Source organism: Thalassophryne amazonica, chromosome 8 (genome assembly GCF_902500255.1).
Source record: "Thalassophryne amazonica chromosome 8, fThaAma1.1, whole genome shotgun sequence".
Lineage (NCBI taxonomy): Eukaryota > Metazoa > Chordata > Actinopteri > Batrachoidiformes > Batrachoididae > Thalassophryne > Thalassophryne amazonica.
The window spans coordinates 74,145,549-74,162,415 of NC_047110.1; the positions used below are offsets into that span (position 1 = coordinate 74,145,549).

The 16,867-nt window shown below is 42.3% G+C and overlaps 1 protein-coding gene across 6 annotated transcripts in view; it reads right to left on the reverse strand.

Moving 5' to 3' along the window:
• The window catches only part of shank3a (SH3 and multiple ankyrin repeat domains 3a), a 624,660-nt gene that overhangs the window by 338,854 nt on the left and 268,939 nt on the right, over window positions 1-16,867 (reverse strand). For all 6 annotated transcript variants that reach the window (XR_004562245.1, XM_034176660.1, XM_034176659.1 and 3 more), the window contains one exon: window positions 2,813-2,929. Coding sequence is in view for 5 of the 6 variants with exons in the window: in XM_034176660.1 (XP_034032551.1) it covers window positions 2,813-2,929 (117 nt within the window). In the remaining variant the exon portion in view is untranslated. The remainder of the gene's footprint in view (window positions 1-2,812; window positions 2,930-16,867) is intronic.

Below are 16,867 nucleotides of genomic sequence, written 5' to 3' on the forward strand. Positions count from 1 at the left end.
AGGATACAGACTTTGAAGTCTTTAAAGTTGCACAAGTCACTGCCGACAAAACTATGCTTGTAACCTTATGATTTTATCCGATCTGATACCCTCTCCTACTCTATTCTGCCACAGTAAATTAGAACATGTTATGAGTTTTGTCAGGAGGTCTTGTTACCAAGTGGTAAGCTTTCATGGTCCCAAATTACACATACGTGGAAGAAGAAAAGGTGGCAGTTCTTTGACTGGCCAGTTGAGGTTGGCTTAAGAAAGGAGAAGGCTCCCATTGAAGCCCATGTTAAAATGTTCAACTTTAGAGCAGAAATTAACATGTTCACAGGTTAGCACCTAAAAAAAGAGTGTGACATTCACTCAGAGCCGCTACCTGTGGATACTAGTTGCTGTGGATAGCGATAAGAACCATTGCACAATCCTCAAAAATATGATTTAATAAACATCTGAACCAAGGTTAGCCTATGAGTTTAGTTTGTCTGTCACTCAAAGATGGAGGTGTGTTCTGGGTTCATTCGTCCTGCTCGGGTCATGCAGATTAGCTTTGCAGCTAACTTTGAAAAACATTAGCAGAACAATTAGCATCCACTAAATTTAGTTCTCGTAGCTTTAAGTTAGCTAACATTTTTAGAAATAAAATTTAATGGTTTGAACACACACACACACACACACACACACACACACACACACACACACACACACACACACACACACACACACACACACACACAGTTGACTCTTAGTATACAGATTCAACATATTTTGATGAGCATACCACATATGTCACATATATGATGCTCAGGGTCTGTAAGGCATCAGTCAGACTACATCCTTTGAATCGAATTCCCATTGATTACAGTAAGTCTGTGACTATGTTTACATGCAGCCAATAACCCTTTCATAACTCTTTCGTAACCGGAATATTATCAATAACTTGGTTGTGCGCGGCCATGTAAACACCCGCAAAAACATGAATATGCTGATATTCTGTTTTTTAAAAACCTGAATATGACCCCTGGGTTACTCCTTTTCTAACCCGAATATCAGGTTATATAAACGCGCATCGGAATATCCCCATAGAAAGGAACATTATTTTGTGTTCTGCACATGTCCTATCTGCAAGGAATCTTGGTCTTTTGAGTACGGCAACTACTTGTAGGCAGTGCGCGCAACCCACCGGACACCACAGAAGCAGAGGTAAACAAGCATGGGGACATCCAGATGCAGCAGCACAGCACCACACTTTTGGAGCAGGAGGAAACCGAGTACTTCATTAGTATCGTGAAAGTTATGAATGTAATGTCTTTTATTGACAGTAGAAAGTACAGAGATAGCGACATTTACAAGAAGGTGTCCGAAAAGTTACGCGAAGCAGGATTTGCATGAACGCCAGACCAAATCAAGCACCAGTGGAAGACGTGCATTGCTGTTAGATGGGGATATTCCAAATGATACCAATGACCATGTATACAGGAGTAACTGTCTGCTTAAGCATGTAAACGGGTTATTCCTAATGATTCAGAAACCGGAATATTGACCTTATCCCGAATATTAACGGCATGTAAACGTAGCCTGTGTCAAGTGATGGATGCACACTCTGAAACCCATTCATTTGTGCCAGTGTCAGTTCAGCACTCCCACTTGGACTGTTCTGTTGAATTTCCCATTTCAGTCAAACATCACCTGAGGCAACATATACAGGAGGTTATTGCTACCAAAAACTACAGATCCTTCAGTGTGACTGAACACAGACACAAGAACAGAGCCAGGCCTATACATTCTGCACAGCAGACAGAGCACAAGAATCTGGGTCAAATTGTCCTTCAGTAAGACACAATGAAGCAGCATTTTTGTTGCATTGTTACATGTGCAATTTAAAAAAAAAAAAACATAACTAGGGTGGCACTCAGACAGCGCTTTCCTCTGCCAACACGTGAGTTGCCCAATCTCTGTTACCAAATTTTTATTTTATTTTTTAATAATAATAATAAAAAAAACCAACTCTGGATCCACCCTTCTATTTGGATGTACTTTAAAATTAATCTTTTTATATATCTGCAAACATTAGTGTGTGTATGCGCGCGTGGGGGGTGGGGGGGGGGTGGTGGTTGCCACTTTATTTAATACTGCAAGACAGGGCATTTTTTGTTTTCAGCATTTTTGTTAATTTCTCATGAGATACAGCCTGATTTTTTTTTTTTTTTTTTTTTTTAAGCATTTGTGTTTGTATTAATCTGTGTTAATATATAACAGCTGGTGGGATTTGTTGTGGGTCTGGATAACAATCAAGATTTTGAGGAAAAAATACCTATTTATTTATTTATTTTTAACAAAGATCTGTGCATTATCTATAGAGAAATTTACAAAACTTTGAAAACTATTAAAGCAAGTGGAAAAAAAAAATACTGGTTTCATTCTATTCCCAAAAAGTTAATGGTTTCCTTCTTGACTAATCCCCGACGCTTTCATCAAGTTTCATGACAGTCAAGTAATTTTTGTGTAATCCTGTTAACAGATAAACAACAAACAAACAGATATGGAAACTTTACCTCCTTGGCAGCTTTGATTCTTAGCAACACAAGTGTTCTCATCAACATGTGAATGCATGATGGAGACGCATCAAATTGTTAAAAAGAACAATTATTTGGGAAAATTCCACTAAAGCGCTTAACCTATTCACTGACTGCACTTTCTTAGTCTATGAAAACAGCTGTATTGCCAATATATGTTGAAGCTAATATAAATAAAGCACTTTATTCGAGTGCAGGAGAAATCGTGAACATGGTTAAATATGGTCAATGTCATTTTAAATCATGCATACCTGGTTGTACAGTGCGCATACATGAAGGGCGGTATTTCCAGATGCATTCTGGGCACTCATATCAGCTCCGTAGAACAGGAGGTGTTCCAAGTGCTGCACGTGGCCATAGCGGCATGCCTAAAAGGGCAGATTAAAAACAAACAAACAAGAAAATAAATGAACTGCAAACTTATTTTACAATTCAAGGGTGGCATATAATGTTTTTCCTTATCGTTTTAAAGCAACAACTAGATTTTAAGTGAATTTACAGGGATTATACAGGTTTTTTGTTGTTGTGATTGTTGTTTTTTAGTGATTTGCATTGCAGAAGAATAACAAAAAGGACAAATAAAGTAGAATGGACCACAGAAACCAGTTTGGATTTAAACAATGGATGTAAAGTTTGTATTGTTGTAAAATGTCTGTAAAAATTACTTAATACCTTTTTGCTTCTTTTTATTTCTGCCAGCCGCACCCAGTTGCCATTGGGATTTGGCACAAGTTTTACGCCAGATGCCCTTCCTGACGCAACTCCACTTCTACATGGAGAAACATGTTCACGTTCATGATGTTTCCAAGCCAAGAACTAATGAGGACCTACTCTGCTTCACTTCTGAGATCTGATTTTATTCACTTTATACATGCTTCCCTTAGGCAGTATTATTAGAAAGCATTGCTTAAATTTTCATTGTTACGCAGATGATACCCAGCTTTATCTATCCATGAAGCCAGAGGACACACACCAATTAGTTAAACTGCAGGAATGTCTTACAGACATAAAGACATGGATGACCTCTAATTTCCTGCTTTTAAATTCAGATAAAACTGAAGTTATTGTACTTGGCCCCACAAATCTTAGAAACATGGTGTCTAACCAGATCCTTTCTCTGGATGGCATTACCCTGACCTCTAGTAATACTGTGAGAAATCTTGGAGTGATTTTTGATCAGGATATGTCATTCAATGCGCATATTAAACAAATATGTAGGACTGCTTTTTTGCATTTGCGCAATATCTCTAAAATTCGAAAGGTCTTGTCTCAGAGTGATGCTGAAAAACTAATTCATGCATTTATTTCCTCTAGGCTGGACTATTGTAATTCATTATTCTCAGGTTGTCCTAAAAGTTCCCTGAAAAGCCTTCAGTTAATTCAAAATGCTGCAGCTAGAGTACTGACGGGGACTAGAAGGAGAGAGCATATTTCACCCATATTGGCCTCTCTTCATTGGCTTCCTGTTAATTCTAGAATAGAATTTAAAATTCTTCTTCTTACTTATAAGGTTTTGAATAATCAGGTCCCATCTTATCTTAGGGACCTCATAGTACCATATCACCCCAATAGAGTGCTTCGCTCTCAGACTGCAGGCTTACTTGTAGTTCCTAGGTTTCTGTGTAGGCTCTCAGTTGTCCAGGTGGTTTCCATAGTAGAGAAGCTTGAATCTTCGACTGGGCTGGGTTGCTTGACGTGAGGACGTTTCGCTTCAAATCACAGAAGCTTCCTCAGCTAAAATTGTTGCTCTGGTAGTCCGAATTCTGTCTTGACTCTTGTAGATAAGAATAAACCAGAAGCCAACAAAAGCTGGAGTTTTTTAACCTAACCAGACCCCTCCTACTGAGAGGCCGACTGCTATAGGCTAGTGACTAAACAATAGCTCTAATTAGCACCTATTGTGCTCTAGTTAGCACTCTCCTAATGATGGGATGGAAGCCTCCCCTGATGGCTCCCTTGACGACTCTCCTGATGACGTGAATGACTCATTACCATGAACAAAAGACTGAAACTGCTTTGACATGAGTACCCCATTGTAAACAGGGGACAAAGCATGTCTGAGACCCGCCCCCCGGTTAAGGCTGGGTTTCAACTGTTTTACAAAGAATGCTTCCTTGACACCTCTCTCAAACCATTTCTTCTCTCTGGCTAAGATTTTAACTTCCTTGTCCTCAAACGTGTGGTCTTTCAGGTGGAGATGAACTGCAGACTGAGGTCCACTGGTGACCTCTCTGCGGTGCTGGTATAGCCTCTTGTTTAAAGGTTGCTTAGTCTCACCTATGTAGTGTTCATTACAGTTTTCCTGACATCTGATATAATACACTACATTGCTCTGTTTGTAACTAGGGATCCTGTCCTTAGGGTGAACTAATTTCTGTCTCAAGGTGTTAACCAGTTTAAAGTAAACTGGGATTTTGTGCTGTCTGAAGATCCTCTGTAGTTTTTCCCCTACTCCTGCTAAATAAGGGAGAGACACTCCTCTTCTTCTTGTCTCCTTCTCCTGTCAATCTGGTCTCTTTGTTTTCTGGGACTTCTGCACTTTGTCCAGGGACCATCGTGGGTACCCACATACTGTGAGGGCTTTCCGTACAAGTTGTTGTTCTTTAGCCCTTCCCTCTGCAGTTGTGGGCACCTGTAGGGCTCTGTGTTGAAGAGTCCTGATCACCCCGACCTTGTGTTCAAGGGGGTGGTTTGAGCCAAAGAACAGATATTGGTCAGTGTGAGTGGGTTTTCTGTAAACCTCTGTCTGGAGCTACCTGTTCTCTCCAATCGTAACATCACAGTCCAAGAAGGCTAAATGGTTGTTTCTGGCATCCTCACGTGTGAACTTGATATTGGAATCCACCGAATTGATGTGTTCTGTAAAGTCCTCGACCTCCTGTTGCTTGATTTTAACCCATGTGTCATCGATATATCTGAACCAGTGACTGGGAGAGTTGCCTGTGAACGAAGTCAAGGCTGTCTTCTCCACTCGCTCCATGTACAGATTGGCCACAATGGGGGATACCGGAGACCCCCATCGCACAACCATGGATTTGGGTTGATGGGTTGGATGGGTTAAAATCAAAAAAAGATAGCTAACTTTAGAAACCACTTAAGATTTAACCTAAGATGCAAACAAAACAATGTTATTCCCAAATGCATGAAGCAAAAGGCACTAGAAGCAGGCCACACAGCAGAAAAGATCCAGCACAGTTACCTTAGGAGGATTTTGGGTCTTATTTAGAAGGCTTCATTTTAAAATGTTAGACCTCCAAAATAATCTTGATAGTCTTTACAAAAGGTCAGAAACCTTAGTGGGCGAAGAGGCCCATAATAAGATCACAAAGTTCATAGTTAAAATTCAAATGGCTGAGCATTTAAAAAGTAAGGAGCGGCAAATCAGGAAGTTTCACAACCTTTTAGTGCAGAAAAGGTGTACTTTCAGGGGGAGTAGTTTTAAAGATACACCCAGACAAATTAGTGACAACAGGGAAAATTGGGTAAAGAATCTGTCCGACAGGGTTCTTACACAGACAGAAAAGGATGTGCTCACCAAAGGACTAAATTTCTCAGTGACCCCTAAACATATACTGACAGTAGATTACATCACTGCATTAGAGTCAGCCATTAAACATAACAGTTTGTTAGAGTCAGAAGCTGGGGACCTCCGACTAAGAGTCACAGCAGTACTTAACAGTGCTAAGCCTCCTCCGTCCAACATCACAGGAGAAGAACAGAAAGCTTTGGCAGCACTGCAGAAGGACCAAAGCATCCTTATCCTGCCAGCAGATAAAGGCAGATGCACGGTGGTCCTGAACACATCGGACTACGAGGCCAAGATCAACAACTTGCTCAGTGACTCCAGTACATACGAACGTCTGAAGAGAGACCCCACGAGTGGCTATAAGAAGAAAATCATTAGCTACCTCCAAAACCTGGAGAAAGAGGGACTCATCAACAGGCAGACATACTACAGAATGTACCCGGGGGACACCACTCCATGCATCTATGGACTGCCCAAAATTCACAAACAGGACGTGCCACTCAGGCCTGTTGTAAGTAGCACAGATTCCATCACATACAATTTGGCCAAGCACCTCAAGTGGATTTTGGCTCCTCTAGTGGGTAACTCAGACCACCATGTGGAGAACACACAAGATTTTGTGAACAAGATCAAGGACCTGCAGCTGGAGGCAGATGAAACTATGGTGCCATTTGATGTGACTTCGTTGTTCACCTGCATCCCCACCGCTGAGGCCATCTCAGCTGTGAGGCAGAGACTGCTGGAAGATGTGTCTCTACCTGAAAGGACCAAACTCACACCAGACCACATCTGCCAACTCTTGGAGATCTGTCTTAACACCACATATTTTCTGTTTAGGGGGAATTACTACAGGCAGATCCATGGTTGTGTGATGGGGTCTCCGGTATCCCCCATTGTGGCCAATCTGTACATGGAGCGAGTGGAGAAGACAGCCTTGACGTCATTCACGGGCATCTCTCCAAGTCACTGGTTCAGATATGTCAATGACACATGGGTTAAAATCAAGCAACAGGAGGTTGAGGACTTTACAGAACACATCAATTCGGTGGATTCCAATATCAAGTTCACACGTGAGGATGCCAGAAACAACCATTTAGCCTTCTTGGACTGTAATGTTACGATTGGAGAGAACAGGTAGCTCCAGACAGAGGTTTACAGAAAACCCACTCACACTGACCAATATCTGCTCTTTGGCTCAAACCACCCCCTTGAACACAAGCTCGGGGTGATCAGGACTCTTCAACACAGAGCCATACAGGTGCCCACAACTGCAGAGGGAAGGGCTAAAGAACAACAACTTGTACGGAAAGCCCTCACAGTATGTGGGTACCCACGATGGTCCCTGGACAAAGTGCAGAAGTCCCAGAAAACAAAGAGACCAGATAGACAGGAGACAGAGACAAGAAGAAGAGGAGTGTCTCTCCCTTATTTAGCAGGAGTAGGGGAAAAACTACAGAGGATCTTCAGACAACACAAAATCCCAGTTTACTTTAAACTGGTTAACACCTTGAGACAGAAATTAGTTCACCCTAAGGACAGGATCCCTAGTTACAAACAGAGCAATGTAGTGTATTATATCAGATGTCAGGAAAACTGTAATGAACACTACATAGGTGAGACTAAGCAACCTTTAAACAAGAGGCTATACCAGCACCGCAGAGAGGTCGCCAGTGGACCTCAGTCTGCAGTTCATCTCCACCTGAAAGACACTAACCACACGTTTGAGGACAAGGAAGTTAAAATCTTAGCCACAGAGAAGAAATGGTTTGAGAGAGGTGTCAAGGAAGCATTCTTTGTAAAACACTTGAAACCCAGCCTTAACCGGGGGGTGGGTCTCAGACACGCTTTGTCCCCTGTTTACAATGGGGTACTCAGGTCAAAGCAGTTTCAGTCTTTTGTTCATGGTAATGAGTCATTCACTTCATCAGGAGAGTCGTCAAGGGAGCCATCAGGGGAGGCTTCCATCCCATCATTAGGAGAGTGCTAACTAGAGCACAATAGGTGCTAATTACAGCTATTGTTTAGTCACTAGCCTATAGCAGTTGGCCTCTTGGTAGGAGGGGTCTGGTTAGGTTAAAAAACTCCAGCTTTTGTTGGCTTCTGGTTTATTCTTCTCTACAAGAGTCAAGACAGAAGTCAGACTACCAGAGCAAGAATTTTAGCTGAGGAAGCTTCTGTGATTTGAAGCGAAAGGTCCTCACGTCAAGCAACCCAGTCCAGTCGAAGATTCAAGCTTCTCTACTTTGTAGTTCCTAGGGTTTTTAAGAGTAGAATGGGAGGCAGAGTCTTCAGCTTTCAGGCTCCTCTCCTGTGGAACCAGCTCCAAATTCGGATCAGGGAGACAGACACCCTCTCTACTTTTAAGATTAGACTTAAAACTTTCCTTTTTGCTAAAGCTTATAGTTAGGGCTGGATCAGGTGACCCTGAACCATCCCTTAGTTATGCTGCTATAGACTTAGACTGCTGGGGGGTTCCCATGATGCACTGAGTGTTTCTTTCTCTTTTTGCTCTGTATGCACCACTGTGCATTTAATCATTAGTGACTGATTCCACAGCATGTCTTTTTCCTAATTCTCTCCCCTCAGCCCCAACCAGTCCTAGCAGAAGACTGCCCCTCCCTGAGCCTGGTTCTGCTGGAGGTTTCTTCCTGTTAAAATGGAGTTTTTCCTTCCCACTGTCGCCAAGTGCTTGCTCATAGGGGGTCGTTTTGACCGTTGGGGTTTTTCTGTAATTATTGTATGGCTTTTGCCTTACAATATAAAGCGCCTTGGGGCAACTGTTTGTTGTGATTTGGTGCTATATAAATAAAATTGATTTGATTTGATTTGATTTGATGGAGTCAAGTGTGCACAATGCAGCAAGACTGTATCCTTGGGCTTTTTACATTTTTGAAGAATTATTTATCTTATTTCAATGGGAAACAAAACACTAGCACAACATTTTTAAAAGTACAAGCATAATTTAAGTAAATTCAAACACATGCCAACATCCGAACATTCATGAACATCCAATCCCAACATACTAACCATAGGCCATACAAGAACCACACATGCACGCATGCATGCACCAAGACATATTAGCCAAATAAGATTTTGCAATTACCATAATGCTTAAAATTATGTAAATATGCCCCATTATCCTCCAAACATCACATTAAACAAAGGTTGATATGGAGTTAAAGCCCATAAGCCTCATTGAACAGGCAAGATTTCAGATGATTATTAAAAATGGCCAGAGAAGGACTATGGATCATGGATGGAAGAGAGTTTCAAAGGGTTGGGTATGACTCCACAGGTTGATTTGTAACAAGTTTTATGCATGATGCAAATCCAGATGTCCATGGAGAATGGGGCACTGGTGGCCTTGACCCAGGGATCTTTGGAGGTAAACTAACCATTTGTGTCACTGGCCTTCCCAGTGGCTTAAAAAAACCTCAATTCTCCCTACCACATATAGGGAAGAAAAAAAAAAATCAACGCATGAATACATTGCTTTGCCAACATCCATTTGTTTTTTTGGGTTTTTTTTCAGTCAAGCCAAATTTCCAGTCCTGTTGTTTACGTACCTGTTTACTGTTCACAATGCCTGTCATCCACATTGTATTTTACATGTGTCTATGAGAATGCCATGCAAGTTTATCTGATTTTGCAAGAGTGTGAACATGAAGACTTGGAGAGGAAGTGACACTGGATTAGTAATCTGATCAGGACAACTGTGGTATTACAGTGAGGAAAAAAAGTATTTGAACACCCTGCGATTTTGCAAGTTCTCCCACTTAGAAATCATGGAGAGGTCTGAAATTTTCATCTTAGGTGCATGTCCACTGTGAGAGACATAATCTTAAAAAAAAAAAATCTGGAAATCACAATGTATGATTTTTTTAAATAATTTATTTGTATGTTACTGCTGCAAATAAGTATTTGAACACCTGTGAAAATCAATGTTAATATTTGGTACAGTAGCCTTTGCAATTACAGAGGTCAAACATTTCCTGTAGTTTTTCACCAGGTTTGCACACACTGCAGCAGGGATTTTGGTCCACTCCTCCATACAGATCTTCTCCAAATCTTTCAGGTTTGGAGTTTCAACTCCCTCCAAAGATTTTCTATTGAGTTCAGGACCTTGAAATGCTTCTTACGGAGCCCCTCCTTAGTTGTCCTGGCTGTGTGTTTGGGTCATTGTCATGCTGGAAGACCCAGCCATGACCCATCTTCAGTGCTCTTACTGAGGGAAGGAGGTTGTTTGCCAAAAATCTCGCAATACATGACCCCATCCATCTTCCCTTCAATACGGTGCAGTCGTCCTGTCCCGTTTGCAGAAGAGCACCCCCAGAGTATGATGTTTCCACCCCCATGCTTCATGGTTGGGATGGTTTTCTTGGGGTTGTTCTCATCCTCTAAACATGGTAAGTGGAGTTGATTCCAAAAAGCTCTATTCTGGTCTCATTTGACCACATGACCTTCTCCCATGCCTCCTCTGGATCATCCAGATGGTCACTGGTGAACTTCAAATGGGCCTGGACATGTGCTGGCTTGAGCAGGGGGACCTTGCTACCCTGCAGGATTTTAAACCATGACTGCATCATGTGTTACTAATGTAATCTTTGTGACTGTGGTCCCAGCCCTCTTCAGGTCATTGACCAGGTCCTCCTGTGTAGTTCTGAGCTTTCTCAGAATCATCCTTACCCCAAAACGTGAGATCTTGCATGGAGTCCCAGACCGAGGGAGACTGACAGTCATCTTGTGTTTCTTCCACTTTCTAATAAATAATCATAACAGTTGTTGTCTTCTACGAAGCTGCTTACCTGTTGTCCTGTAGTCCATCCCAGCCTTGTGCAGGTCTACAGTTTTGTCCCTGGTGTCCTTAGACAGCTCTTTGGTCTTGGCTATGGCGGACAGATTGGAGTGTGATTGATTGTGTGAACAGGTGTCTTTTATACAGGTAACAAGTTCAAACAGGTGCAATTAATACAGGTAAAGAGTGCAGAATAAGAGGGCTGTGTGAGCCAGAATTCTTGCTGGCTGGTAGGTGTTCAAATACTTATTTGCAGCAGTAACATACAAATAAATTATTAAAAAAAATCATACATTGTGATTTCCAATTTTTTTTTTAGATTATGTCTCTCACAGTGGACATGCACCTAAGATGAAAATTTCAGACCCCTCCATGATTTCTAAGTGGGAGAACTTGCAAAATCGCAGGGTGTTCAAATACTTATTTTCCTCACTGTATATAGACACGGACTTTGAAGCCCATATGAAGTTCTGTGAAGCTAGAAGCAGTGTCAGATAGCAGAATGATGTTCTCCATGACTGGTGTTTGCCACTGAAGGAAAAGTAAAATCAATTGGATATGGTTGCATTTCGAGATATATTTTTATTATTTCTGACTTAGTTTGTTCAGTCTGGTTTACACTTATTGGATGCATTTTTAATGCTGGCTGTACCAGTTAGAGTGCATCTGGAAGAACAGCTTACTGTAAATCTCTTCAAAACACCATATCTATGTGATGGAATGCCCCCTCAAGCATCTGCCCACCCCCTTTTTAATAAGTTGATTAAACGCCCACCCTAAATTTAATTAATTTTTTAAAATTAAAGTTGGTTAAATGCTCAACTTAAAATAAATGAATTTCATGTCTCCAACACATCATAACAAGCAAAAAAATAAAGAGTTTTCATGACACGTTTGTAACTGTTTCTGTGTCTTACCTGTGACAATGTCACATAACAATGATGGCAATTCAATTTCAATCAGTTTATTTCATTTATATAGCGCTAAATCACAACAAAGGTGCTTCAAGGCGCTTCACACAAGTAAGGTCTAACCATACCAACCCCTAGAGCAAGCACACAGGTGACAGTGGTAAGGAAAAACTCCCTGTGATGATACTGAGGAAGAAACCTCAAGCAGACCAGGCTCAAAGGGATGACCTACTGCTTAGGCCATTCTAACCGTTACGTGGATTTTACAAAGTTTTACAAAGCTGAAGAAACAGAAAATGGAAAATCAAACAACATAACAATATAAAGAAGATGAGAAGTCCACACAGGTGCCAGCACCACAGGCAGAGGTCATCCACAACGTCACTGGGCCTGTGCCCGTGACAGGGTCATTTTCACATGAAGACTACAGCATGCAGCACCCGCGCCAGGTCTTCCACCTCACAGTCCATCTGGCAACCTTAAGTTCAGATCCGTCTGTCATTTGTACCTTGGACAGAGGGAAAAAGAGCAGAATCAGTTGGACGGAAAAACTACATCTAAGGTATAATTCATCGGCAGTAAATCAACAGAAAAGTAGAAATTGCTAAGGTGATTGCCGGCCACTAGCCCTAAGCTTCTCTCACAGACCCAAAATTTAGATAAAGTATAGCATAGTATAGTACTATGCCAGTATGCTAGCTATACGAGAGGGAGAATAGATGCATCTTAAGTCTGGACTTGAAAGTTTTCACAGAATGTGACTGTTTTATTGACTCAGGGAAATCATTCCACAAAACAGGTGCACGATAAGAGAAAGCTCTGTGGCCCACAGACTTTTTATTCACCCTAGGGACACAGAGTAGTCCTGTGCCCTGAGAACGCAGAGCCCGGGCCGGTACATAGGGTTTGAATAGGTTAGCTGAGTAGGGATGTGTTCGTCCATGAATAATTTTATAAGTTAATATCAGAACCTTAAAATCTGACCGCACAGAGACAGGAAGCCAGTGAGGAGACGCCAAAATGGATGTAATGTGGTCGAACTTTCTACTTCCTGTCAAGAGTCTGGCAGTCGCATTTTGAACCAAATGGAGAACCCTAATGTGGGACTGTGGTAAACCAGAAAATAGAGCATTGCAGTAGTACAATCCAGAGCAAATAAATGCATGGATCAGGGTCTCTGTATTAGCCATAGACAGGATGGGACAAATCTTCGATATGTTTCGCAGGTGGAAAAAAGCAGTCCTTGTCAGTTTGACAGCTTGTAGTACAACAGTTGCGCACTTGATGGAACAGATCTGGCAACATCTGGCACTAAATGGGTGAGTTATTTGTGATTTTTTTTTATTTATGATGACATCAGACATTTTATGGAAACATATGGAGTGGTGGGCATTTAGATGAACATAATATTGGCAGTGCTCGTCCATCCACCCACCCCCTCTTCAGCACTGGTGGGCACAGATAACCAAAAAATTAACTTTGATAACAGATAATCAGATAACTGAAAAGTTATCTTTGATAAAGATAAACCACCCAAAAATGTATCGGAAGTTACAGATAACCGATAAATTCCAGTTTTGTCTCTGGTACATTTGCAACTACTAATAAACTGAATTTGAGTTTTAACACCACGATCGACAAAAGACCCAAACAATGAGCCCGCACTTCTATGTTTGAACATCCTTCCCCCCTGCTGGAAGCTTTTGTTTACTACACGGCTTATAGCACAGATGCAACCTGAGAGCAGCCACAAAGCCAGCACTCTACCAATAACAACACTCCGGTCAGGCGGAGGTCTTGGAAAATAAAGTCATGCTGACTTATGGTTTGGTGTGAATACTGATAGAATAACTCCAAATATAACATATATCTTTTAGTGTTGAATAATGCACTAATTCTGAGGTTTTGTAACAAACATAGACAGATTGCAAAGGATTCTGGGTAAAAGTGCCTCTGCTAAACACTGATTGGTTGAGTCATTCATTATGTAAACCAACACATTAATGTGACGTGTCGTGTGTTGGTGTTTACAGATAAATGTGCTTTTGTAAAATATTCCATTTTTTATTTGTAAAAACAGGCATTTTTACGGAGCCCTGGAAGTGTCATCGCAAAATGTTTTGCCTGTGGAGAGAATGTGCCCATGTTTTATTAGTGCCGTGTGCACGTTTTATTATATTGTAAAACGCAATATTGCACTCAATATTGCACTCAATATTGTCTTGACACATAAATGTTGGCTTTACACTGTGTGAGTTTTGGCCCTTTTTCAGATGATTTTTCATTTGTGCGAGAATTTTTTTGGACCGAGTTTCATGGAGTAACAAGCTGCGTTTAACATCTCACGACCACCTCCTGATCACCGAACGTATGGTCGAATGAAAATCAAACCTGTTTGATATTATTCTGGTTGGCCGTCGTGAGGGTATCCTGCTGCTGAAGAGCAACAAGCGTCCAACTGCTCGCACTGTGCATGTGCAAACACCGCAGAGCTGTTTTGTAATTTTTTTTTTGTTGTTTTGTTTTGTTTTTAAACTTTGATGTCTCCCATTGAGAGTTTTTGTAAATTAAGTTTAAAAAAACTTAACTTGTGATTAAAAATATCATACAGTGTCTGCTCAGCTTCAGGACGAATACTGCCATGAACTGCCATGAACACTACTGGCCAGTAGATGGCAGTATAAGCCTTGAAAACTTGCCAAAACAAAATTCCAGATAACCAGTATCTGCTACATTTAAGATGCGTGAAATTTAACAAACGCAAATGCAATAGCATCTATAAACCCAGAGAATATATTCACGAGAGTTTTAGGCACTAGAGTTTAATGCTGCTGTCCGTGGAGCCTGAACAGAGTGTCTGAAATGCATTTGTCCTATCGTGAACGTAATGAGATTACTCTATCCTACCCATAATGCACTACTGGGCACAGCATGTCCACACTAAAACCTTAAAAATTAGCACATTACTTTAAAACTAAAACATATATCTAATATTTTCACGTCATAAAACTTCAGACATGACAGCAATTTTAAATAACTTGTCCAAAATTAGTTTGGTTAAAATTTGAACCATAAGTTAAAAATGTATGCCTCTGGATGACTTGGGTGATATTGCCAGCATATCAGTATGGTATTAAAGGAAATGATTTTTTTTTTTTTTTTGGTGACCAGTTCTCCTTTGTCTGCGTTCTCCTTTGTCTGAGGATACAGTAGTTTCTCCTAGAAGCAGCTCTCTTCTGTTTGCAGAGGATGGAACTATACATCTGTTAGAAAACTTTTAACAGGTAGGTGCTCAACTGATTTTAAATTTTAAAAATGTTTGCTGTTGTTGATGTTGGGAAAGTGTAGTGACACGGACCCACACCAGGGGGCGTAAATGAACGGTCAATAGATGAGCCAAAAGGTAACAATTTAATGTTGTGAATGTGCACAACAAAATACAGACAATCACAGAATTTGATATCAGTCAATATACAGAGGTGACGTGTGGGCAGGCTCGAGGATAGAAGATGTCTGTTCAGAGAAGAGTTGGGTCCCACACGATTTCCACTGCCAACGGATCTGAAGTACGCCGGAGTCGCCAAGTCCTGAGTCCCCAGGTGGCCACCGTCTCCAGCTGTCAGATCTGGTACTGCTGGCAGGAGGCAGAAAAACAGTTAAGGGTGAGGGTAGACGATATCTCGGCAGCGAGGTGGAGTTGCTGCCCGGCTTTTATGGTGATGGTGGTTTGTGGTTGATGAGTGACAGCTGGTGATGAGGTGGTGATGACTGACAGCTGTCACTCCCTGCTGCGCCTGCGAGGTGGCTGCACCCTCTCATGCCTGAAGCCCACACTTCAGGCAGGGCGCCCTCTGGTGGTGGGTCGAACAGCATGACCAGGTACTCAAAGTGACCTAACGGGGTGTTAAATGTCGTCTTTCATTCATCTCCCTTCCGGATCCGAACCAGGTGATAAGCATTCCTAAGATCCAGTTTGGTGAAAATCTTGGCTCCATGCAGGGGTGTGAACACTGAATCCAACAGGGGCAACGGGTATCGATTGCGAACCGTGATCTCGTTCAGCCCTCTGTAGTCAATGCATGGACGGAGTCTGCCTTCTTTCTTGCCCAAAAAAAAAGAAACCAGCACCCATCGGGGAGGTGGAGTTTCGGATCAACCTGGCAGCTAACGAGTCCCGGATGTAGGTTTCCACTGATTCGCGTTCTGGACATGAGAGGTTGTACAGCCTGCTGGATGGGTACTCAACGCCCGCGATCAAATCAATGGCGCAATCATATGGACGGTGCGGGGGGAGAGTGAGTGCCAGATCTTTGCTGAAGACGTCAGCAAGATCATGGTACTCCTCAGGCACCATCGTCAGATTGGAGGGGACTTTAACCTCCTCGTTAGCAGTCAAACCGGGGGAACTGAGGATCCCAAACACTCCCGGTGGCAGGTTTCGCTCCACTGAGCCACAACCCCAGACAGCCAATCAATCCGGGGATTGTGTTTTATCATCCACGGGAAGCCCAAGATTACACGGGAGGTAGAAAGAGTCACGTAAAACTCGATCTCCTCCCGATGATTCCCAGACACTACCAGAGTTACAGGCAGTGTCTTGTGTGTGATTAAAAGAAGAAGGGTGCCATCTAGTGCCCGTACCTTCAGCGGTGAAGGAAGCGCCACTAGAGGGAGCCCTACCTCCTTTGCCCATCTGCTGTCCAGCAGATTCCCGTCTGACCACGTGTCCACCAGTGCTGGGGCCTGAAGGGTTAGATCCCCACTTAGGATCGTGACTGGGAGCCATGCAGAATTGTGTGTGTGTCCCACCTCAATGTTATGACCCACCCTTAGCCCAGTCTCTAAAGGCGAGTGTTGTCGTTTTGGCCATTTGGGGCAGTTTTTCTGTATGTGCTCTCTTGAGCTGCAGAGAAAACACTCCCCGCGGGCCAGCCTCCTCATTCTGTCAACTGATCTCATTTTGGCCCTGCTCGTTTCTCTAGCAACGTCCACAGGGGGAGCTGTTGCCACACGGAGCGCTGAGGCTGTGGAGCGTGGGGAGGACAGAATCTTTTCGGACAAGGAAGGGAGAGGG